The sequence below is a fragment of the Anolis carolinensis genome, chromosome 2, assembly GCF_035594765.1.
Source record: "Anolis carolinensis isolate JA03-04 chromosome 2, rAnoCar3.1.pri, whole genome shotgun sequence".
In the NCBI taxonomy this organism is placed as follows: domain Eukaryota; kingdom Metazoa; phylum Chordata; class Lepidosauria; order Squamata; family Dactyloidae; genus Anolis; species Anolis carolinensis.
Genome location: NC_085842.1, coordinates 178,724,786 through 178,751,348, shown reverse-complemented (window position 1 = coordinate 178,751,348; position 26,563 = coordinate 178,724,786). Strand labels below are relative to the sequence as shown.

At 41.8% G+C, this 26,563-nt stretch overlaps 1 protein-coding gene across 1 annotated transcript in view; it reads right to left on the bottom strand.

Moving 5' to 3' along the window:
• Window positions 1-26,032, bottom strand: part of plp2 (proteolipid protein 2) — a 46,319-nt gene extending 20,287 nt beyond the window's left edge. Inside the window, exon 1 of the mRNA XM_003215742.4 lies at window positions 25,733-26,032. Within this exon, the coding sequence (XP_003215790.2) occupies window positions 25,733-25,819 (87 nt within the window). The 5' untranslated portion in view covers window positions 25,820-26,032. The remainder of the gene's footprint in view (window positions 1-25,732) is intronic.
• Window positions 26,033-26,563: the final 531 nt, after the last annotated feature.

The window sequence follows — 26,563 nt, the reverse complement described above, 5'->3', positions numbered from 1 at the left end:
GTTTTGGAGTTGTAGTTTCCCTACATCCAGAGAGCACTGTGGACTCAAACAAAGATGAATCTAGACCAAACTTGGCTCCAATATGCTCAAATGTGAACACTGGTGGAGTTTGGAGAAAATAGACCTTGACATTTGAGAGTTGTAGTTGCTGTGATTTATACATAGTTCACCTACAATCAAAGAACCCCTTGAATGCCACAAACGACATCGGTTTCCAAAAAGGAAGAGGACAATCAAAGAGATCTTCAGCCTTCTCTGCCAAAGGGGTTCCAAAGACCATCAGAAATATGCGTTTTCTGATGATATTTGGCGACTCCTCTCCCAGGCATCCTGACCCCCAGGTTGAGAAACACTGTCTTAGAGGGTCACTTAAAAACAGATAGCTATTGTTTAGCTCATTCTGTAGACAGACAGAATGAATGGTTTCCATTTGAGCAAGACAAATTGATTCAATGCATTCTGCAATCTTCATTTGTGGCTTGCATTTACAGGCATGCCATGCAGCACACCTTGAGTTGAAAGGCACCAGAGACCTTGGAGTCATAGGGTGTGTACCACAAAGGCAGGGAAGGAAAAAGTCACCTTGTTCCCCTCTTCCTTCTGAGTCTTGTTGGGACTTGAGATTCCCAGAGCTGTAAAAACAGTTTGCCACTCCCAAGCCAATAGGATACCCAACCCCATAGCCTTCAAAAATGAAATGAAATGTGCTCTCCTTTGGCATTATAATGAATTGCACTGGCACAACTATTACAGATTTGCAGTGGCAACTGGTGATGTTCATGTTGGCGGAGTGATACATCATTTCCTGGTTTTAGTTCAAACTTTAAAAGGAATATGCACAGTACTGTATTGATCTCCTAAATAAGTCAGCTCCTTGGATGCCTTCTCAAAAATCTGGGATCAAATCTGACATGGATTCACCACCCCTTTGTAATGAGTTGCCACAGAGAGCCATCTATCTACATTGTGGAATGAATGCAGCTTGACACCACTTTAACTGTCATGACTCAATGCTGGGAATTGTAGTTTTGCAAGGTATTCATTCAGACGTCTCTGCCAAAGAGTGCTGGTGCCTCACCGAACTATACATTTTAGAACTCTAAAGCATTGAGCCATAGCAATTAAAGTGGTGTCGGACTCCATTCATTCTACAGTGTAGATGCAGCCAAGGACTAAGGACACAATCATTCGAATCCAGTTCCAGCTAGGAAGTTGAAGTCATGATCTTTTTTAATATAATTTTTTATTCAAGAAAACAAAATCTATTCATATAATAAAAGTGAAAGTATGTATGCATGTGTGTGGCTTACACAGACAAGCTCCTGCCCCCACAAACAGCTATAGCTTTCACTACTCAGGAGACAGCAAAGGCTCCAATAACATTACAGGTTATAGTGAGGTTATGTCCAGAGGTTTGGGGAGAATTCACCATGATTTATAGGAGTTGTAGGTATAGTTCACCTGTAATCTAAGAACACTCTGAACTCCACCAGTGATGGACCTGGAACTAACTTGGCACACAGAACTCCCATGACCAACAAAAAATACTGGCAGTCTTTGGAGGGATTTATAGGACTTGTAGTTCACCTACATCTAATGCGCACCATAAACCCAAACAATGATAGACCTGGGCCAAACTTAGCATGCATACCCGATATGCCGTATTTGAATACTGCTGGGTTTTGGGGGGAATTGTCCTAGACATTTTGGAGTTGTAGGTACTGGGAGGTATAATTCACCTGCAATCAAAGAGTACTCTGAACTGCACCAAAGATGGAATTGGACTAAATTTGGTAAACAGAGCCCCCATGACTAGCAAAAAATACTGGAGGTCTTTGGGGGAAATTCACCTTGATCTGGGGGAAATGTAGTTCTCCTACATCCAGACAGCACTGTGAACCCAAACAAAGATGGAGCTGGACCAAGTTGGCACACATACCTGATATGCTGAAATTTGATTACTGGAAACGTTTGAGGGAACTGACCTTCCTTTCTGGGAATTATAGTTCACCCACAACCAGAGAAACTGTGATCTCCACTGATGATGGACCTGGACCAAATTAGGCACACAGAACCCCCTTGACTAACTCAACCTACTGGAGAGATTTGAGGGGACTGACTCACTATAATGGGAGTTGTAGTTTACCCTACAGCCAGAGAGCACACTGAACCCCACTGATGATGGATCCAGAGCAAACTTGCCCAATATGACAAACTTTAAGTATTGATGGAGTTTCTTGGAGTTAATCTGGCATGATGTGAGTTGTAGTTAATCCACAACCTTATGCATTTTGTACAAGTAAAAACTGACTTTTAAAAATAACCTTTTATTATTTCATTTTCTATTTTAGTTTCTCTTTGGATAATCATCTCATATTTTGTATATTCTCCACCCTCCTTATATTTATTTCATATATCTGTTGACCATTTTCCGAGCTGCAGGTATTTATACCATGTTATATTATTTCCTAATAATTTATCCAAACGTATCTTCCTCTATGAACCACTTCGGAGGTTAAGATCGTCCAGGGAGGCCCTGCTCTTGGTCCCACCTTCTTCACAGGCTCGACTTGTGGGGATGAGAGACAGGGCCTTCTCAGTAGTGGCTCCTCGACTGTGGAACTACCTCCCTAACAAAATTAGATCAGTGCTCTCTCTTCTGGCCTTGAGAAAAAAAGTAGTAACTTGGTTATGGGATCGAGCCTTCGGGCAATACGCAATAAAAGGAATGATCAGAGATTTATGTGCAATAGAGATTGATATTGGAACGGCCCTGGACTGTGACTTTCGGATTATGTGATTTTAATGTTTGTATTAATATGTTTTAACTCCATGTTTTAATGTTATTGCGTTTTATGATTTGATTGATAGTTGTATGTCATTATTGCTTTATGCAGGCATTAAATTTCACCATAATATGCTTGGAAACTGCTTTGTGTCCTCTATCCGGGGTGAGAAAAGCGGTATATAAGTTAAGTAAATAAATAAATAAATACATCTTGAATTTTTTCTGTATTTGTCATCTTTAAATCCCAGTATTTTATTTTCATTACCTCTCTTCTTATTAATTCGGTCATGATCTATCAGACTGACCTACTCTACCAGCAGGATTGGAGAAGTTACACCAGAAGTCTGAGAATCCCACTGCCATGGACACCTGTTGTTGCAAGAATAACATAGGAGGAGAGTGGATGGGGATGGCAATATATATATTGTCTTGGGCTGCTTAGAGGAAATGCAGAAAATAAATGTAGGAACTACTGCAAACCCTGAGAATAAGGAGCCGTAAAAGGCTGAATGGTAGCCACACAACCCTGCCCAAGTAAAGATAAAATCATTAGTTTGGGATTCAGGCTCCCAGGTTGATACTTCCAACTTTCAAGAGCTGAAAAACTGGATTGGAAGAGGTTTCTGTTAATTATTAATTAAAGTGGCAGAGACTTGGCACGAGAGAGAAAGGAAGTGAGATGGCAACAGCCATCTGTCTGGCACAGACAGCAGAGAAAGAGCTGCACCCATCAGGGAAATAGGGACACGTTGTCTCACTCCTTTTTTTTTTTTTTTTACAAGACCAATTCACTCCATCCGTACATAAATCTCTCCAAACCAGGAGTGAGAATTATCCAACTCCCCAGAGTTGTTCAAGTCAGTTCCTAGAACTTTTCAGCACTAGCTAGGGATGATGGGAGCTGTAATGCAACAACATCTGGAAGGCCACATGGTCCCCATTGCTTTTCTAACAATAGGATTGCAATACATGACATGCATGTATACCATTTTCATGTCTAATCCAAGACTATCTAAGCTAGTGAGATCCTGTGAATTAAGATGTTACTGGCTGAAATGGTACTGCTGAGAAAACACCAGTCAGCCACATACCTTTTCCATGACCATTCCATGTCCTGCCCCTCTGCCACAATTGTAACAGTCAGTCATACTATTCTGTGGTTACTGAATATGTTCAGTCTGAATTTTCTCACATTTGTGTGTGTTTCTGAAAACTTTGAGATCCATCCAAGCCACAATTTTTTCCTAGATATATGTGGATGGTGTTGGTTTTGGCAACGTAAGACGGGGAAATATAGAAAACAAGCTCTCTGTTATTATTTAAAACTCAGTCACATCTATATATATAAAAGAGTGATGGCATCAGGGCAGCGGACAAAACAACAAAACTACAGGCCCCCCAACCTCGAAATTTGACAACACAACCCATCATTCACGGCTCTAGGTTGATACAACAAAAAGAAAAGAAAAATAAAGTCCTAATTACAGGGAGAGGAATAATAGTTTTTATCCAATTGCTGCCAGTTTGAAGGCTAAGCTCCACCCACTTGGTCTCCTAGCAACCTACTCAGCCCAGGGGACAGGCACAGTTAGGCCTCACTTAGGCCTCTTCCACAGATTATCAGATTTTAACTGGATTATATGGCAGTGTAGACTCAAGGCCCTTCCATACAGCTATATAACCCATTTAGAATCTTATATTATCTGCTTTGCACTTGATTATCTTGAGTCCACACTGCCATATAATACACTTCAGTGTGCATACTAAACATAAAGACAACCATACAACAGACATTCAATACCACCACTACCTCAACAATTTCTCACCAACACCACCAGACCACAGCAATGGGTGGCCGGGCACAGCTAGTTACTATATATATTCCATATTTTTCCATACTGTTAACACAACCACTATATCGGAATTGTTTATATTTTATCTGATATGTGATTTGATGTTCCAAGGGTGCTTTCAAAGTTTGTATATTGTACATATGCACCTATTACACATTCATTTTTGTCTGTCATCTATTCATCCAGCCATTGCCAGAGGGCACAGAGGGTTTCATCTATGCTGACGATCGTGTCATCACCGCCCAAGCAGGGAGCTTTGAAATGGTTGAACAGAAGCTCTCTGAAGCTTTAGGTGCTCTTACTACCTATTACAGGGAAAACCAGCTGATCTCTAACCCATCTAAAATGCAGACATGTACTTTTCACCTTAAGAACAGACAAGCATCTTGAGCTCTGAGGATTATCTGGAAAGGGATCCCACTGGAGCATTGCAGCACACCAAAAAACTTGGGAGTTACCCTGGACCGTGCTCTGACTTACAGGAAACACTGCTTGACTATCAAGCAAAAAGTGGGCACTAGAAATAACATCATACGAAAGCTGACTGGCACAACCTGGGGATGACAACCAGACATCTGCCCTTTGCTACTCTGCTGCTGAATAAGCATGTCCAGTGTGGAATACATCTCACCACGTTAAAACAATGGATGTGGCTCTTAATGAGACATGGCGCATTATCACAGGATGTCTACGTCCTACACCACAAATTATACTGCTTAGACGGCATCGCACCACCTGACATCCGCCGGGAAGTAGCAGCCAGCAATGAAAGGACCAAGGCATTGACATCTACAGCCCCAATACCTGTTTGGGTATCAGCCAGCACGCCAACGCCTTAAATCAAGAAATAGTTTTCTAAGAGCTACAGAAATTTTCACAGGAACACCTCAGCAAGCGAGAGTCCAAACGTAGCAGGCTAAAACCCGGAATGTCAATCAGTGGCTGAAGCCGGATGAGAGACTCCCTCCTGAGCACACAGAAGACTGGGCGACTTGGAAGGTGCTGAACAGACTGCGCTCTGGCACCATGAGATGCAGACAGGCCTGCAGCGAGGGGGGGGGGGTTAGGGGTTCAACCCCCCCCCCCCCCCGGAAATTTTCAGGTTATAAAAAAAACCTGGTTTACTCATGAATTTTAACTGGTTAACCCCCATGCTAAATCTATGAGACGCAAAACATTAAGAGTCCCTCCAGGCACTATCTCAAGCAGATATTGACAGGTTTGTAGCGGGGGTGGGGGGTGCCAAGGGTTCAACCCCCCCCCCCAATTTTCAAAAAACCCCTCCCCATTTTTTTCTGGCTACGGCCCTGGATGCAGAGCCAACCTTAAGATTTGGGGCCACAAAGTGGAGTCCACGACATGCGAGTGTGGAGAAGAGCAAACCACAGACAACCTGTTACAATGCAGTCTGAGCCCTGCCACATGCACAATGCAGGATCTTCTTACAGCAACACCAGAGGCACTCCAAGTGGCCAGCTACTGGTCAAAGGACATTTAGTATAATGCCAATTTTTTTTTAACTTTGTTTGTGTTTCCAAATACATTACAACTTGTATCCCCGGTTCGCTTTTGACACAATAAATAAATAAATAAATAAATCTATTCATCTATACACTAGAAGAAAAACATGCACACATTAAAGGGAAAATTTTACATGTATAAGATTAAACACACAAATTATGGAAATTATGTTTGGACCACCATTTCATACCCAAATGATTTCTTACTACAGTAGAGTCTTTCTTATCCAACGTTCTGGATTATCCAATGCATTTTTGTAGTCAATGTTTTCAAAACATCGTGATATTTTGGTGCTAAATTCGTAAATACAGTAATTACTACATAGCATTACTGCGTATTGAACTACATTTTCTGTCAAATTTGTTGTATAACATGATGTTTTGGAGCTTAATTTGTAAAATCATAACCTAATTTAATGTTTAATAGGCCTTTCCTTAATCTCTCCTTATTATCCAACACATTCGCTTATCCAACGTTCTTACTAGAGTAGAGTCTTTCTTATCCAACGTTCTAGATTATCCAATGCATTTTTGTAGTCAATGTTTTCAAAACATCGTGATATTTTGGTGCTAAATTCGTAAATACAGTAATTACTACATAGCATTACTGCGTATTGAACTACATTTTCTGTCAAATTTGTTGTATAACATGATGTTTTGGAGCTTAATTTGTAAAATCATAACCTAATTTGATGTTTAATAGGCCTTTCCTTAATCTCTCCTTATTATCCAACACATTCGCTTATCCAACGTTCTGCCGGCCCGTTTATGTTAGATAAGCGAGACTCTACTGTAATTGCGATTCAGTTCAAAGAGATAATCAGGAATATCAGTCTAACAACTGAGAAACCTAATTTGCCATTCATGAATACTAGTGGATATTTACCACCAAGGAGAAGATTGACTCAAGTGGGTTTTTAACTCTTCTCAGGAAGATCATACTTTCTAAAAAGGTTATGATGGTTTCAAATAGGCATGATATCCAAAAAGGGTCATGCTTCCAAATGGCCATGGAGATTCTGGTTTTCCAAAAGGCTGGAGAACATCCCTGGAGTGCTCCTTGGCATGTGCATTGCTGAGTAGCAGCAGCATTAGAATCAGAAATCTCTGCTCTTCGTTTGAACTGTTTTTAATGTTCAAGAGTCTGTCAGCAGGTTGACAGAGCACAAGACATGGAGCACTGAACTGAGCATTTGATTTGATCTGAGAGATCTGTGGTGAACAAATTGAGTATGAAACCTGATATGTGTTTGTTTTTTAAAATTGAAATCCAACATAACCTAAATCCCATCTTTGACCTATAATAATACTTTAATAATAATACTTTATTTTTATACCCCGCCTCCATCTCCCCGAAGGGACTCGGGGCGGCTTACATGGGGCCAAGCCTAGATAAAACAATAAAACATAGAGAAATATCAAAATGCAAACACAGTTATTAAAATCCAACATTCCAAAACAAAATAAAACCTACCGTATTAACAATGGACTACCATACAGGGCTACCCTCTTCCTCTAAGCACTGCCCTCCAACCTATCACACATACACACTGCACCATTGTTATATGCTGTTAGTAAAGATAAAGGTTTTCCCTAACATTAAGTCTAGTTGTGTCCAACTCTGGGTGTTGTTGCTCATCTCCATTTCTAAGCTGAAGAGCAGGCGTTGACCATAGGCACCTCCAAGGCTATGTGGCCGACATGACTGCATGGAGTGCGGTTACCTTCCCACCGGAGCAGTACCTATTGATCAACTCACATTTGCATGTTTTCGAACTGCTAGGTTGGAAGAAGCTGGGGCTAACAATGGGAGCTCACTACACTTCCCGGATTCAAACTGCTGAACTTTTGGTCAGCAAGTGCAGCAGCTCAGTGGTTTAACCCGCTGCCATCTAAACAAATTTTCTTAGTTTTGGTCAGAAATGCTGGAAGTTGTATTCCAACTAATCTGGAAAGTGCCAGGCCAGGAAAGGCAATTTGAAATCCAGCCTGCAATGGAAGGATGAAACCTACTGAGAACATTGCCGGATGGTACCATGCCATGATCAGTCCAACTTGCAAAAGGTGCCTGGAGAAGCAGCAGCATATTAGAGTAAGCACTCCCTTTTTTGGCACTCTCTTGTGTGTTAAATATTTGTTTGTGTGTGTTCAGCAGGAATGCATAGACACACTGTCCAGAATTCTGTTGTTTTACATGTGCACACATTCCTCTACTAAAGGGGTTGGAGATTTTAATGAGGGATGGCTGCATGCCACCCAAGGTAGCAGAAGCCAAGTTGCTCACAAAGTGTCATTGTTCACGGATGCACAATGCACATGGATGTGCATGTACATTTGGAGTCTTGGCACAGCCGTGCAACCCTGACATCCAACTTGAAGGGTGAAGAGCCAAGCAGTATGAAATTCTGAATGCAGTGATTAAAATTAATTGCTTCAAATTACAAGCAGTCCCCAAGTTACGTACTACATAGTTCCTCTAAGTTTGTTCTTGAGTTGAATTTGTATGTAAGTCAGGACAGGCACATTTTTAAGGTATTTTCTTCATATATACATATATGCATACATATATACTGGTGGCCCCTAGTGGCACAGTGTGTTAAAGCACTGAGCTGCTGAACTTGCAGACCAAAAGGTCCCAGGTTCAAATCCCAGGACCGGAATGAGCGTCCGCTGTTAGCCCCAGCTCCTGCCAACCTAGTAGTTTGAAAACATGCAAATATGAGTAGATCAATAGGTACCGCTCCATTGGGAAGGTAACAGCGCTCCATGCAGTCATGCCAGCCACATGACCTTGGAGGTGTCTATGGACAACACTGGCTCTTCAGCTTAGAAATGGAGATGAGCACCAGCCCCCAAAGTCTGTCACGACTGGACTTAATGTCAGGGGAAACTTTTACCTTTTATACATACAGTAGAGTCTCACTTATCCAACGTTCTGGATTATCCAACGCATTTTTGAAGTCAATGTTTTCAATACATCATGATATTTTGGTGCTAAATTCGTAAATACAGTAATTACTACATAGCATTACTGCATATTGAACTACTTTTTCTGTCAAATTTGTTGTATAACATGATGTTTTGGAGCTTAATTTGTAAAATCATAACCTAATTTAATGTTTAATAGGCCTTTCCTTAATCTCTCCTTATTATCCAACACATTCGCTTATCCAACATTCTGCCGGCCCGTTTATGTTAGATAAGCGAGACTCTACTGTAATTGCGATTCAGTTCAAAGAGATAATCAGGAATATCAGTCTAACAACTGAGAAACCTAATTTGCCATTCATGAATACTAGTGGATATTTACCACCAAGGAGAAGATTGACTCAAGTGGGTTTTTAACTCTTCTCAGGAAGATCATACTTTCTAAAAAGGTTATGATGGTTTCAAATAGGCATGATATCCAAAAAGGGTCATGCTTCCAAATGGCCATGGAGATTCTGGTTTTCCAAAAGGCTGGAGAACATCCCTGGAGTGCTCCTTGGCATGTGCATTGCTGAGTAGCAGCAGCATTAGAATCAGAAATCTCTGCTCTTCGTTTGAACTGTTTTTAATGTTCAAGAGTCTGTCAGCAGGTTGACAGAGCACAAGACATGGAGCACTGAAGGGACTCGGGGCGGCTTACATGGGGCCAAGCCTAGATAAAACAATAAAACATAGAGAAATATCAAAATGCAAACACAGTTATTAAAATCCAACATTCCAAAACAAAATAAAACCTACCGTATTAACAATGGACTACCATACAGGGCTACCCTCTTCCTCTAAGCACTGCCCTCCAACCTATCACACATACACACTGCACCATTGTTATATGCTGTTAGTAAAGATAAAGGTTTTCCCTAACATTAAGTCTAGTTGTGTCCAACTCTGGGTGTTGTTGCTCATCTCCATTTCTAAGCCGAAGAGCCGGCGTTGTCCATAGGCACCTCCAAGGCCATGTGGCCGACATGACTGCATGGAGTGCGGTTACCTTCCCACCGGAGCAGTACCTATTGATCAACTCACATTTGCATGTTTTCGAACTGCTCGTTTATGTTGGATAAGTGAGACTCTACTGTATATACATGCTCACCACGTGGTCTTTGTTTTGCTGTCTGTGCCCCTGTTCAGAAGTTTTCCCCTCACTTTCTATCCCTGTTAAAATTGGATTTTGAAAAAAATGGCTTGTTGTGGAAACAAGGATTGGTGAGAATGCATCAGTTGAGAGATCCCTTTTTGCCATGATAACTCTTCCAGGAGTGAATTTCCTTGCTGAGGAGTAGATTTCTCTCCCTTTCTGTTGTCTCACCCCGTTCTTAACTGTGAGTAATTTGTAGGTAGGATGTTTGGTTGGATGGCATGTCTCATATTGGAATGGTTTTAAATTATGTTTTTATATCTGTTTTAATTTTAATAATATTACTCATGTCTGTGTTTTCTGTTCAATAAATAAATAAATTTGTTACTCGGGGACTGCCCATAGTAGTGTTTTAATTGGATTGTGATTTTATGTTTTTTAAACGTTTGTGTTCTATATTGTTTTAGAACAGTGGTTCTCAACCTGTGGGTCCCCAGGTGTTTTGGCCTACAACTCCCAGAAATCCCAGCCAGTTTACCAGATGTTAGGATTTCTGAGAGTTGAAGGCCAAAACATCTGGGGACCCAAAGGTTGAGAACCACTGTTTTAATTTTACATTGTAAGCATCTTTGAGTCCCATTCAAGAGAAAAGTGTGTTATAAATCTAATATAGAAATAAAACATCTAGGCAAACCTGATGTAGGATCTAAGTCACTGGATCCCAGTCCCATTAAAATACAGTACTGGATTCCTCCGTTGGTTTCTATGGACAGCCCCCACTTCTGTACGGGGGATTTGTAAAGACAAACTTTTCACTGTGAACCGGGAACTGTCAGGTTGTGTTTTATTTCTTCCTTTCTACTTCCTTTTTTTCCTGACACACCCACTATCTTTTGTTCCTTTCCTATAAAATCTGTTAAAATTCAATGCCATTGAGTTCTTTTGAAGTTGCTTTGGGGTGTGTTCAGGTTTTGCCCAATTCCACCCATCCATTACATTATTTATAGACCTTCTTTCTCACAGACTAAGGGAAATTAGAAGAGGCAGAAAAAAAGCCAAAAGTGGACCCTTCTTATCTGTGATTTGTTTCCAGGATCTCCCATGGGTAACAAAATCTGTGGATGCTCAAATCCCATTATATACAATGGCACAGTAGAATGGTGCCCCTTATATAAAATGCCAAAAATAAGGCCTGTTTTATTGGATTTTAAAAAATATTTTCAAGCTATGGTTGGTTGCATCTGTGGACATGGAGGGCTGACTGTATATTTATACAAAAGCTGAGATCAAAACAGTATTAACAGTAAGCTAACAACTGAAGCCCCCAGTGGCGCAGCAGGTTAAAGCGCTGATCTGTTGAACTTGCTGACCGAAAGGTTGCGGTTCGAATCCAGAGAGTGGGGTGAGCTTCTGCCAACCTAGCAGTTTGAAAACATGCAAATGTGAGTAGATCTATAGGTACTGCTCCAGTGGGAAGGTAACGGCACTTCATGCAGTCATGTCAGCCACATGACCTTGGAGGTGTCTACAGACAACGCCGGCTCTTTGGCTAAAAATGGAGATGAGCACCAACCCCCAGAGTCGGACACGACTATAATAATAATAATAATAATAATAATAATAATAATAATAATAATAATAATTATTATTATTATTATTATTGATCATATCCTCAGCTGCTGTAAGAAAATCGCACAGACAGACTACAAACAGAGGAACAACTATGTGGCCCAAATGATTCATTGGAACTTATGCCTCAAGTACCACCTCCCAGCAGCAAAGAACTGGTGGGATCACAAACCTGTAAAAGTATTGGAAAATGAGCATGCAAAGATACTGTGGGACTTCCGAATCCAGACTGACAAAGTTCTGGAACACAACACACCAGACATCACAGTTGTGGAAAAGAAAAAGGTTTGGATGATTGATGTCGCCATCCCAGGTGACAGCCGCATTGACGAAAAACAACAGGAAAAACTCAGCTGCTATCAGGACCTCAAGACTGAACTTCAAAGACTCTGGCAGAAACCAGTACAGGTGGTCCCGGTGGTGATCGGCACACTGGGTGCCATGCCAAAAGATCTCAGCCAGCATTTGGAAACAATAAAAGGTAAAGGTTTTCCCTGACGTCAAGTCCAGTCATGTCTGACTCTGGGGGTTGGTGCTCATCTCCATTTCTAAGCCGAAGAGCCAGCGTTGTCCGTAGACACCTCCAAGGTCATGTGGCCGGCATGACTGCATGGAACGCCCTTACCTTCCCACCGGAGAGGTACCTATTGATCTACTCACATTGGCATGTTTTCGAACTGCTAGGTTGGCAGGTGCTGGAGCTAACAGCGGCTGCTCACGCCGCTGCCGGGGTTTGACCCTGGGACCTTTCAGTCTCCAGCTCAGTGCTTTAAAGTACTTCGCCACCGGGGCTCAGACATTGACAAAATTATGATCTGCCAACTGCAAAAGGCCACCCTACTCGGATCTGCACGCATCATCCGAAAATACATCACACAGTCTAGACACTTGGGAAGTGTTCGACTTGTGATTTTGTGATACGAAATCCAGCATATCTATCTTGTTTGCTGTGTCATACAATAAAATAATAATAATAATAATAATAATAATAATAATAATAATAATAATTTTATTTTTATATCCTGCCCCATCTCCCCGAAGAAACTTGGGGCGGCTTACATAGGGCCAAGGCTTAACAAGCAATGTAAAAACACAACAATAAAACAAATCAATCAACAATAAAACAGATCATAAAACTAATAAGGTCACATAAAATAGACATACTTTGATACAATTCTGGGTTGGCTCCTAAAAGGAACTGGGCCAAAGAAAGTGTCAGGGGAAACCTTTATTTTTACTGAATTAAATATTCCTTTAAAGTAAACATGAAAGGGCAGTACAGTCCCATAAAAATTCCTTTCTCATTAACAATTAACTCCTCAAGAGCTTGCTGTAATAGAAAGGTATTATCTGTCGCTGAAAAGATGACAAAGAAAAAAACTCTAAGGTCCTCAGGAAGGGATTTACTAAGTGTGGGAGAGAAGCTACAGAGAAGGCCCTCCCTAAGATTCCCACTAAGTCTGCTCTTAAAGATTTGAGCAGGTGGCAAGGGATTAGTATCTGCCAATTCCTCTAAATCTGCCAATATTTCCTTATAATGCATAAGTCTTGTGGTTTTGGTTACATTTATGGTAGATAATCTCTTCCCTAACAATGCTTTAGAAGCAGAAGATAATGAGCCCAGACATGCATCTAATCCTACAACCTGTTTCTCATCCATATGCTTCTGGGAGACCAGCAACCAGAATGGGAAAGCAATTCCCACCCCTTTCACCAATTGCAAATCATGGCTTTCACATCAGCGGAAAAATAAAAGATCTCCAGGTGATATTGTCTGGTTTGAGATCCACCTGATCCAAGGGGCATAGGTCTCAGCATTCTGAAGAGCTCCTTTAAGTAAAACCAGGACAAAAGCCAGAAAGAGACCAAGTTATTGACATGAAGACAACATGCTGGTAGTGATTATATTATTCCTATTGCTCTCCCACATTTCTATTCAGTGATAATAACTGGGTTACTGTGAGTTTTTTGGGTTTGTATGGCCATGTTCCAGTAGCATTCTCTCCTGATGTTTCGCCTGCATCTGTGGCTGGTATCTTCAGAGATTCTGTTGGGAGTGAGACAAGTGGAGTGTATATAGTAAAGGTAAAGGTTTCCCCTGACGTTAAGTCCAGTCGTGACCGACTCTGAGGGTTGGTGCTCATCTCCATTTCTAAGCCGAAGAGCCGTTGTTGTCCATAGACATCTCCAATGTGGCCAGCATGACTGCATGGAGCGCCGTTACCTTCCCGCCGGAGCGGTACCTATTGATCTACTCATATTGGCATGTTTTCAAACTGCTAAGTTGGCAGGAGCTGGAGCTAACAGTGGCCGCTCACACTGCTCCCGGGGTTTGAACCTGGGACCTTTCGGTCTCCAGCTCAGTGCTTTAACACACTTCGCCACCGGGGCTCCTAGGAGTGTGTGTGTGTGTGTGTGTATAAATATATACACACACACACACACACATGTGAAATGTCCAGGGTGGGAGAAAGAACCCCTTTCTGTTGAAGTGCCAATGTTGTAATTAAAGCTTAAAATTGTATGAGTAGTTATAAAGCTAAACTTTATGTGAGGGTATCTGCACAGAAGTAGCCTGGGCTTTGTTGCCTGGAGGTATCCTCTGATTGGGAGATGTTATCTGCCTGCATCAACAAAACACCCTGGACATACCACATGTTTGTGTGTGTGTTTGTGTGTGTATATATATATATATATATATATTCACAGTAGAGTCTCACTTATCCAACATAAAGGGGCCAGCAGAACGTTGGATTAGCAAAAATGTTGGATAATAAGAAGGGATTAAGGAAAAGCGCATTAAACATCAAATTATATTATGATTTTACAAATTAAGCACCAAAGCATCATATTTCACAAGAAAAAGCAGTTCAATAAACGGTAACGTTATGTAGTAACTGCTGTATTTACGAATTTAGCACCAAAACATTGCAATGTATTGAAAACATTGACTACAAAAACACTGACTACTAAAAGGCAGACTGCATTGAATGCAGAATGTTGGATGAGCAAAGGTTGGATAAGTGAGATTCTACTGTATGTGTGTGTGTATGTGTGTGTGTGTGTGTGTGTGTATATATATATATATATATACACACACACACACATATATACATACACATATACATGCACACACACACTCCACTTGCCTCACTGCCAACAGGACCTTTGAAGATGCCTACTACAGATGCAGGTGAAATGTCAGGAGAGAATGCTACTGAAACATGGACATATAGCCTGAAAAACTCACAGCAACCCAGTGATTCTGACCGTGAAAATTTTCGACAACACAGTGATAATAACTGCATGTGGGCAAGAACACCCCCAGCATTTACTTCTAATGCTGTTGCAGGTCAGCCAAAGAGATCTTATTGCATGAGGAAAGTAGAACATGGTTCCTCATCAAATCAAAAACGACATTTGCTGTTGTTAATATTAAAGTTGGCTTTGATTTATGGCGATCCTATAAATGATAAACTTCCAAGACAACCCTGCCATCAACAGATCTTTGAAACACAGGACGATGGCTTCTTTGATCAACTCATTTCCCTAGTAAATAGGTCTTCCTCTTTTTTCTGATGCCTTTCACCTAACAAAATATCATCAAATCAAGATACATAGTACCTTAAGGCAGCCGGGTTCTTTCATCACATGAGGCGGAAAATCCATGAGGGACTTCTCCCCATTCCTGGCAGTCAAAAGGTTAGGACCAGCTCTGTGCTTGTCTATGGACTGGTTAGCAGCGTTTTGGGGATACGTTCTAAAGCCAAAAGGAATGCTTAACAGAGCAACATATAAGAGGGAACAATTACTGAAGTGCACATCCTTGCTACTTAATCCCAGATTCATATAAGGAAGAATGCCACTTGTGTGTTTGCCTGCAGGTTGCCTATCAATAGAAATCCCATGAATTTGATGGTGTTTTCTAACGCAAGGAATACACAGAATTCATTTTGACAGTTCCTTTCTCTGAACAGCCTACAGCAGTGGTTCTCAGCCTGGGGTCCCCAGATGTTTTTGGCCTACAACTCCCAGAAATCCCAGCCAGTTTACCAGCTGTTAGGATTTCTGGGAGTTGAAGGGCAAAAACATCTTGGGACTCTAGGTTGAGAACCATTGGTCTACAGCTCCTGTTATTCACTGGTGGGCTCTCATCCAAGTATGAAACAGGGATGACACGGCTTAGCTTGCAACATCGGATAGGATCTGATGCCTGTATATGTTTGGAAAAGCACTTAGCACTTCAGTAGAACCGTGGCACTGAAAACAGGTTCTGTAGCTTTGTTGCTGGTTTACATTAAGAGCACAATCCCATGCAACATTATTCCAAAGCAAGTCTCAATTGGTCCCATAGGAGCCTCCGATGGCCTAGGGGATAAAAGCCTTGTGACTTGAAGGTTGGGTTGCTGACCTGAAGGCTGCCAGGTTCGAATCCCACCCGGGGAGAGCGCGGATGAGCTCCCTCTATCAGCTCCAGCTCCATGCGGGGACATGAGAGAAGCTTCCCACAAGGATGGTAAAACATCAAAAACATCCGGGCGTCCCCTGGGCAACGTCCTTGCAGACGGCCAATTCTCTCACTCCAGAAGCAACTCCGGTTGCTCCTGACACGAAAAAAAAAATTGGTCCCATGAAATTCAGATTCAAGTAATGGTCAGGCAGGAGCCCCAAATTCTGGTACAGAGGATAAAGCTGGAGACTCTTGTGCCTAAAACGTATGGAAAGCAGGATTCAACAGGTGGAGTTTCTTCTAACAAGCGTAGCCAGTGCAATGGAACATGTTGCACTGGATATGATTTTGGCTTATCCTAGAGCCCCGGTGGCGAAGTATGTTAAAGCACTGAGCTGCTGAACTTGCAGACCAAAAGGTCCCAGGTTCAAACCCCGGGAGTGGCGTGAGCGGCCGCAGTTAGCTCCAGCTCCTGCCAACCTAGCAGTTCGAAAACATGCCAATGTGAGTAGATCAATAGGTACCGCTCTGGCGGGAAGGTAACGGCGCTCCATGCAGTCATGCCAGCTACATGACCTTGGAGGTTTCTACGGACAACGCCGGCTCTTCGGCTTAGAAATGGAGATGCGCACCAACCCCCAGAGTCAGTCATGACTGGACTTAACATCAGGGGAAACCTTTACCTTTTTTTAATGCTATTAAGCACACACACACACATATAGGATTCCTGCCAGAGAATAAAAGCTAGCAGTTCTAAGCACGCCAAGTGATTGGAGAGCTAAATATACAACTGTGTTGACAGAAGGCTCTGTCTCCCACAAAGTCATGCCCACAAGGTCTGCCTTTGTGAGCTTGGATCTCCTTTTAGTAAACTGTTGGGTAGCCACCACTGTGGAATCTAACCGAGAGACACTCCTTTCCAATTATCTGGGCACAGACACAGACACACACGTGGAGCGGTGCCTGTATGTGTGTCCCCAGCCAGCCACAGTGAGTCATCCATAGCTGTGCACGCACATGGCGCAAACAGCAGGCAATAGGACTCACACTCAGCCGCACCCAAAAACATGGCCCCGGGCAAAGACGGGTAGGCAAGTAGGCAGCTGTCAAAAACCTAAGGAATCTAGGAAAACAGAAAAAAACAAAAACAAAAACAAAAACAGGCAGCCGCAGCAGAGAGGAAGCTGCACTCATTCAGGTTGCCCCTTTAACTTGTGAAACCGTTTTCCAAAGCTGACATCAGAAAACTCTGCAAGAATCTTAGTTCTGTGCCCTTCTTTCATAGTATTCCTCTCCCAATACACATAACACAGTGTTTACAAAAAGCAAGAGAAGTGTCTCTGCCCCTAGGCTCTTGCTGTTTTTTAAATAAGTATATGATGGCAGAAACTCAAAGTCCATGCAGGACCAATTTATTTATTTATTTATTTTATTACATCACTTCTACCCCGCCCTTCTCACCCATCAGGGGACTCAGGGCGACTTACAATATAAACATATACATCAGAAAACAGTTTACCGTATATACTTGAGTATAAGCCGACCCGAATATAAGCTGAGGCACCTAATTTTACCACAAAAAAACTGGGAAAACATTGACTCCAGTATAAGCCGAGAGTGGTAAATTTCAGAAATAAAAATAGATACCAATAAAATTAAATTAACTGAGGCATCAGTAGGTTAAATGTTTTTGAGTATTTACATAAAGCCCAAATTTAAGATAAGACTGTCCAACTCTGATCAAATCATTAGTCTCATCTTCTTCAATGTAAATGTGCTTATGTATCCTTTTAATAATAACAGAGTAAAATAATACATGTAATAATAATAATAAATACAGGAAAATAATACATGTAATAATAAAGAGTAGAATAATAAATGTAATAATAATAAGATCAGAGTCAAATAATAAATGTATTAATAATAATAATAATAATAATAGAGTAAAATAAATGTAATAGTAGCAACCATAATAGAGTACAATAATAAATGTAATAATAATAGAGTAACATAATAAATGTAATACTACCAATAACAATAGAGAAAAATAATAAATGTACTACATATTCTCGAGTATAAGCTGACCCAAATATAAGCCAACCAGGACCCTCACCCGAGTATAAGCCGAGGGGGGCTTTTTTAGTCCTAAAAAAAGGGCTGAAAAACTAGGCTTATACTCGAGTATATACAGTACATCCGGTTTTAAAATCCATCAAAATTAAAAATTACAATAAAAATTAAAATATACATTAAAAACCTATATAATTATACATTTAAATATACATTTAAGGAGCTTTTCATGTCCAGGTGGGGGTCTGTCAGTGAGTCATATATTCATATCGCGATTCTGCTGCTACTCATGCTCAAATGCCTGATCCCATAACCATGTGTGAAACAGCACTGAACAGGAAGGAGAGGAAAAGGATAAAGGAGATCAATGCTAGGCTTAAAGATAGGAAAGCCTGGAAAAACTCAGAAAATATGGGGAAAAAATTCCCCATTTTTTCCCCAAAGCCATTTTTTTCTGGGAAAATTGAAAAAAAAGTGCATAGAATATGTTCTTTTCCAATGAATATACAGGTTACATAGTTTGAACATCATGTCATAGATATATTATTTATGTGTAGTCGAATTGCTACATTCAGCAAAGGACAAGAGAAAACCTCTCACATCTGCAGGAGTCTACCGTATGTCATGCAGTTATGGACAAGTCTACATAGGGACCACCCAAACACGAATCAAGGAACATGAAAGGCACTACGGACTAATTCAATCAGAGAAGTCAGCCATAGCAGAGCAGTTGATGAACCAACCTGGACACAGCATATTATTTGAGAACACAGAAATGCTCGACTACTCCAACAACTATCATGTCAGGCTAAACAGAGAAGCCACTGAAATTCACAAGCATGTGTGACAATTTCAAAAGAAAGGAGGAAACCATGAAAATGAACAAAATCTGGCTCCCAGTATTAAAAAAACTTTAAAATCAGAACAGTAAATAAAGAACAACACTCTGAACACAGAGGAATTCCAGACATGAATCAATCAGGGGCCAATAATATCTCCGAACAAAGGATTCCCCCAGGCAGGAAGAAGCCAGGCCATGAAGCTGGCAAGGTCATTAATGCTAATCATTAATGCTAACAACATTAACACTGGCCTCCAACAGACAAGAGTCCTTTCTCTCACCCTGGACCTTCCACAGATATATAAACTTCCTTTGCTTAGTTTTCCAATATACCTCACAACCTCTCAGGATGCCTGCCTTATATGTGGGCGAAAGGTCAGAAGAGAATGCTTCTGGAACATGGCCAGACAGCCCGGAAATTGCACAACATCCCACTATGTTATTTATCATTGGAAAATAACATATTCTGCACACATTTTTTTTCAATTTTTCCAGAAAAAAATTGCTTTGAAAAAAATGTTTTGTTTTTTTTTCAATTTTTCTGGTTTTTAATTTTTCCTGGCCTTCTCATCTCTAGTTGGGCCCCATCCAGAAAAGCTATATAGTAGTATGATGAATGCCTGGATGGAAGGCAGTGGTGGGTGGCAATAGGTAAAGGTAAAGGTTTTCCCCTGACGTTAAGTCCAGTCGTGACAGACTCTGGGGGTTGGTGCTCATCTCCTTTTCTAAGCCGAAGAGCCGGCGTTGCCCGTAGACACCTCCAAGGTCATGTGGCCGGCGTGACTGCCGTTGGGCCCCTGGTGGTGGCGCAGTATGTTAAAGCGCTGAGCTGCTGAACTTGCAGACCAAAAGGTCCCAGGTTCAAATCCCGGGAGCGGAATGAGCGCCCGCTGTTAGCCCTAGCTCCTGCCAACCTAGCAGTTCGAAAACATGCAAATGTGAGTAGATCAATAGGTACCGCTCTGGCGGGAAGGTAACGGGTGGCAATAGAAGAAGTCAATAAAGACTGCTATTATGGAGAGCTTTGTACAAAAACAAATGATACTGAAGCCCCACCTGCACTGACCATTTAATGCAGTTTGAAGGTAGCTTCAAATTGCAGTGGCCAGACAACAAAATACCTGTATAAATACACAAAAGAAAGCCCTTAATGTGCACCAGCGCTCTATGGTTTGTGTAATCACACCACCTGGGCCTCAAAACTGGTTTCAGAATTCCCGTGTTACCATCTGCACAGAGACCACCCTCTTCAATACTGGCTTGAAACTGTATTAAATGATCAGTGTAGATGGACTGAGAAGGAATGTGAGCAAAAACAGTGCAGTCACACACTTAGAGACTATCCGCACTGCAATAAATTGACACCTCTCTGCCATAGCTCTTTTCTATGGAATTCCGAGATTAGCCGTTTGCTCTGATAGAGAAGGATAGATATCACAGGAAACACCAAATGCCAGAATGGCATAGCATTGAGCTATGGTTTCAAGCTGCTATAACTCTGAGATGGATTAGGGTGGGAGGGGGAAATCCCCAAGAGGCTCCCTTTTCCTCCCCATCCACCAACTCCTTTGAGCTCTCGTCCTCTCCCCTTAAGGCTCATCTTTTCCAATCAGAGGCAAGGCTGCTCTAAGTCCTTCTCCTCCCTCACTGAACTTTGTAGCTTATAGAAAGCGCACTGGCCAGCCCTGTCTCTTCCCACAACTCCCTCCTAGATACAGAAGGAAACAAGCCAACCCATGAGCCCCTACATTGCCTCGGACCAAGTCCGAGTGGGTGCCATGACGCAGGGATGCATCTACGCTGTCAAATGACTCCAGTCTGACATCATTTGCCCAGGCTCAATGCTAGGAGTTGTAGCTTCGTGAGGCACCAGCACTCTTTGACAGAAGAGACCTCAGAAAAGGATAATTCCATGATTCCAGAGCATTGAGCTGCGGCAATTCAAGTGGTATCAAACCACACTCATTCTGCAGCAAGTGGTCTTCAAACCTTTTAAGCCAAGGACTGATTTATGGTCTCTCAAACTGTTGGGGAGCCAGACTATAGTATGAAAAAAAATATGAACAAAATCCTATGCACTCTACACATATCTTATTTGTAGTGCATATATATATATATATATATATATATATATATATATATATATATGTGAAAAGATAATACAGTGTTTATTTATTTATTTATTTACAATATTTCTACCCCACCCTTCTCCCCGAGGGGACTCAGGGCGGCTTACACAACTGGCAGGATCACTACCAGTATATCATAATACAATAAAATAATAAAACAGTTTAAATAGTTAAATAACATAATAAAATACAATATATAAAAGTGTTCCCTCACTTATCGCTGGGGTTAGGTTCCAAGACCACCCGCAATAAGTGAAAATCCACAAAGTAAGGACACTATATTTATTTTAATATTTATACATTATTTTAGTAGTTATACACTATTTTAAATCTTTATCAACGAATCCTGTGTTGATAAATCGCCTCCTTTTCCTCCCATTGCCGCTTGGGCTCCTTTTCTCTCCCTTTGGCTTCTCCTTCCTCCCTTCCTTAGGCTGTAAATTGTAATTTTTATGATTTATAATAGTCTTTTAGAGTTTATTGAAAAACCGTGAAACAGCGAAACCGTGAACTGCGAAGTAGTGAGGGAACACTGTACAATATTTAGAATGAAGAACAATTTGAACCAACATAAACAGACCCATATTTCAATGGGATGTGTGGGCCTGCTTTTGGCTGATGAGACAGTTAAATTTAACAAGGATTGTTGTCATTTAGTCATTTCAGACATAGGGTAACCCTATGCCTAAAGTTTAGGGTGAGGACTGCGTCAATGATCTCGTACGGCTTAGTTTGGGGTCCCATGTTCTACAGTGTAGTTGCCTCCTTAGTTTCGTCTCCTTTTGAGAAATGAAGAGCTCCTCTCCTCCTTCTGGGAGTGTCAAATTCCCACAAACTTCCCAAAACAGTTTCCAAAGAGGAGCTGAGTTAGTCAGTCCCTGCTGATCCTTCAGGGCCAGCAAGTCCTCAACGGGAACTCTCGAAATGTTATTTCAAATCTTATTGTTAGTATAATGCTGACGATTCCACCCATTTCTTGCCTCTTTAGGCGGGAACTTTAGAAACCGTGCACTTTTCCGTCTCCACGCTTTGGCTTTCACAAGCGTGGTTTAGGGTGTGGCTACTCTGCAGAATCCATGCCGTTTGGCACCACTTTAACTGCCATGGCACAATGATACAGACAGGGATTTGTATTTTTTACAATGTCTTTAGCCTTCCTTGCCAACGAGCGCCAAACTAGAACTCCTCACAGCACTGAGACATAGCAGTTAAAGTGGGGTCAAACTGCATTAATTCTACAGTGTAACATTTAGAGAAAACACAATCTGAAATGTATATGTACCCTTGACAGCATATAGTCTGGAATTTATTTTTCACCCATCAAAAAAGTGTATACTGTTAAGCCCTTAACAGCACAGAAGCTTCCAATAATAGCCGAGAAGAAACTTTGAACAGAGCTTTGCAACTTGATAGTTCACCAATGCGAGCAGAGACAACCATTTCAACACTTTAGATACAATTGTAACAGAAGTGGGAATTTGTAATTCTGATGAAAGCCATCCTGTAAAAGACTTTATTCTTCAATACAGTAGAGTCTCATTTATCGAACATAAATGGGCCGGCAGAACATTGGACAAGCGAAAATGTTGGATAATAAGGAGGGATTAAGGTAAAGCCTATTAAACATCAAATTATGTTATGATTTTACAAATTAAGCACCAAAACATCATGCTTTACAAGAAATTGATAGAAAAAGCAGTTCAATACACGATAACATTATGTAATAATTACTGTATTTATGAATTTAGCACCAACATTTCACAATTTATTGAAATATTGACTACAAAAATATTGACTACTAAAAGGCAAACTGCATTGGATAATACAGAACCTTGGATAAGCAGAGCTTGGATAAGTGAGACTCTAGGCAAGCATGTCTAAAGTCCGGCTCGGGGCCCAATTGTAGCCCCTGTTTAAATTTCCACCGGCCCTTTTTCTCTCCAGGCCTCCCTTTCTCCTTTCCTTGACTTCCTTCCTTCTTCCCTCCCTCTCTTGACTTCCTTCCTCTCTTTGTTCGTTTGTTCCTTCCTTCTTGGGGATCAGGGTCCTCCCTGCCACAATCAAAGCCCTCCTGACAGATGGCCATGCCGCCTTTGCTGAAAAACCTCCAGACTCAAGAGGCAGCATATGCCACTGTTTGAAATGATTTGAAGGCACACAGCAACAACAACAATCCTAATTAACTTGACTTTCTCATTAGTCAATAGCAGGTCCACATCCCATTGAAAGATTGGTTTAAATGGTTCTTTGTTTTATGTATTATATTGTTCTTTCATGTTTTGGTTTATTTTGCACTACAAAGAAGACATATGCAATGTATATAGGAATGCGTTAATGTTTTTTTCAAACTATAATCTGCCCCCCCTAAAGGCTGAGGGATTGTGAATCGGCACCCGGCTTGAAAAGTTTGGACTTTCCTGACTTAGGGTGTATCTACACTGGAGAATTAATGCAATGCTAACCCCACGTTAACTGCCACCACTCAGTGCTATGGAAGCTGTAGTTTTACAAGGCTTCTCTGCCAAAGGAGCCTCATCAAACTGCAAATCCTATGACTCCATAGCATTGAGCCATGGCATTTCGAGTTATAGCCAGCTGCATTCATTCTACAGTGTAGATGCACACTTCACCTTCTAATTAACACTATGTAATAAAATGTAATTAAAAATTATGTTCCCCACTTGAAAGTGTTATTTCCTTTTTAGTTTGCGGTACGCACTTTGAAAGTAGTTGTTATACTCTGGAAACTTTGTTTCTGTGGCTGCCACAAACTATGTGGAATTGGGTTGCTGTGGGTTTTCCAGGCTGTATGGCCATGTTCCAGAAGCATTCTCTCCTGATGTTTTGCCCAAGAACACCTGTCTGTTGGAGGCCAGTGTGAATGTTGTAATTAATGTTGTAATTATGTGGAATTGGTTGAGACTGGATAAGATATTCTAGCAAAATGTGCTGCAGGATGTCCCGCCAAAACAAAGTTTTTGCAGTTTAATCAACTTTTTCCATTTTTTAAATAACAGAAGCAAGTAGGAAAGGACCTTTCTAACCCAGGGACCAAAAATCATGTTACATAGTGAATCACTGCTAAAAGAGTGTCCACAGTTTTGGCGGGAGCCATAAATATAGAATCATAGATGGGGAAGAGAACCCCAAGGGCCATCCAGCCCAACTCTGTTCAGACATCCACCATGACCACACCATCAGAGCACTCCCAACAGATGACCATCCAGTCTCTGCTCAAAAACATCCAGAGAAAGAGACTTCACCACACTCTGGGATGTTTATATCTATATGGATAGCACATTCTAGGCACGTATGTGTGTATATATATATATATATATATATACAGTAGAGTCTCACTTATCCAACACTCGCTTATCCAACATTCTGGATTATCCAACGCATTTTTGTAGTCAATGTTTTCAATACATCGTGATATTTTGGTGCTAAATTCGTAAATAAAGTAATTACAACATAACATTACTGTGTATTGAACTACTTTTTCTGTCAAATTTGTTTTATAACATGATGCTTTGGTGATTAATTTGTAAAATCATAACCTAATTTGATGTTTAATAGGCTTTTCCTTAATCCCTCCTTATTATCCAACATATTCGCTTATCCAACATTCTGCCGGCCCGTTTATGTTGGATAAGTGAGACTCTACTGTATATATATATATAGAGAGAGGTGGAGCCCCGGTGGCACAGCAGATTAAGCTGCTGCATGGTTCGAATCCATGGAGTGGGGTGAGCTCCCGCTGTTAGCCCCAACCTAGCAGCTCGAAAACATGCAAATGTGAGTAGGTCAATAGGTACCACTCCGGCAGGAAGGTAACTCTGCTCCATGCAGTCATGCCGGCCACATGACCTTGGAGGTGTCTATGGACAACACCGGCTCTTTGGCTTAGAAATTGAGATGAGCACCAACCCCCAGAGCTGGACACGACTAGACATGATGTCAGGGGAAAACCTTTACCTTACCTTTACCTATATATATTTGAATCCAACCCGGGAGAGCGCAGATGAGCTCCCACTATCATCTCCAGCTCCATGTGGGGACATGAGAGCAGCATCCCACAAGGATGGTAAAAACATTTTTAAAATCTGGACGTTCCCTGGGCAACGTCCTTGCAGACGGCCAGTTCTCTCACACCAGATGCGATTTACAGTTTCTCAAGTTGCTGACAAGAAAAAATATATATATAAATATTATATATAGAGAGAGATGGAATCCTAGAGCTGGAAGCGATCCTAAAGGCTATCTAGTCCAACCCCATTCTGACATGCAGGAACACACAATCAAAGCATTCCCGACAGATGGCCATCCAGCCTCTGCTTCAGAGAAGAGGACTCCCCCACTCTCCCCACCCTAGCCCTGTCCGCCCCTTACTATTTCCGCGGCGAGGATCATGCCCTTCAGGGAGCGCACGAAGGTGCAAAACTGCCCCATGCAGCCCTTGGAGTCGGAGGAGTCCATGGCGCCGCGAGAGCCCCTTCTTCCTCGGGACGGAAATCGAGCACGAAGAAAGCGGGAGAGCGTATCCGAAACCACCCCCGTCCTGCGAGTGGACTTCTCCACGTCTCCTGGAAAGCGCGGGCGAGGCGAGGGCGAGGCCAACCGGAGCGGGGGGTGTTTTTCTCCAGGAGGGCGAAGGCGTGGCGGGCGGGGTCGGGCTTTTTGGGGAGTACTGCTGGCCCTTTAAGGGCAACCCGGCGGAGAGGGGCGGGCCTCACACTTCCAGAAACATAAAAAAGGGAGAAGGAGGAGACGCCTTGTTGCTGGATGGAAGTCAGACTGTAACTTTCTTCCAAGGAATAAGACTCATGGGAAAAAGCAGAAGGAGACTAGGGCCCTTGCCACACAGCTGTCTAAAGTCCACATTGAACAGGATATATGGCAGTGTGGACTCAGATCACCTAGTTCAAAGAAGATATTGTGGGTTATATGCCTTGATATTTTTTTTCGTGTCAGGAGCAACCGGAGTTGCTTCTGGAGTGAGAGAATTGGCCGTCTGCAAGGACGTTGCCCAGGGGACGCCTGGATGTTTTGATGTTTTACCATCTTTGTGGGAGGCTTCTCTCATGTCCCCGCATGGAGCTGGAGCTGAGGGCGGGGGCCAGGTAAATGACCTTGGAGGGCTGCATCCGGCCCTCAGGCCTTAGTTTGGGGACCCCTGCTCTAGTGTGATGAGGCTAAAGTTGTGTCAAACTGCATTAATGC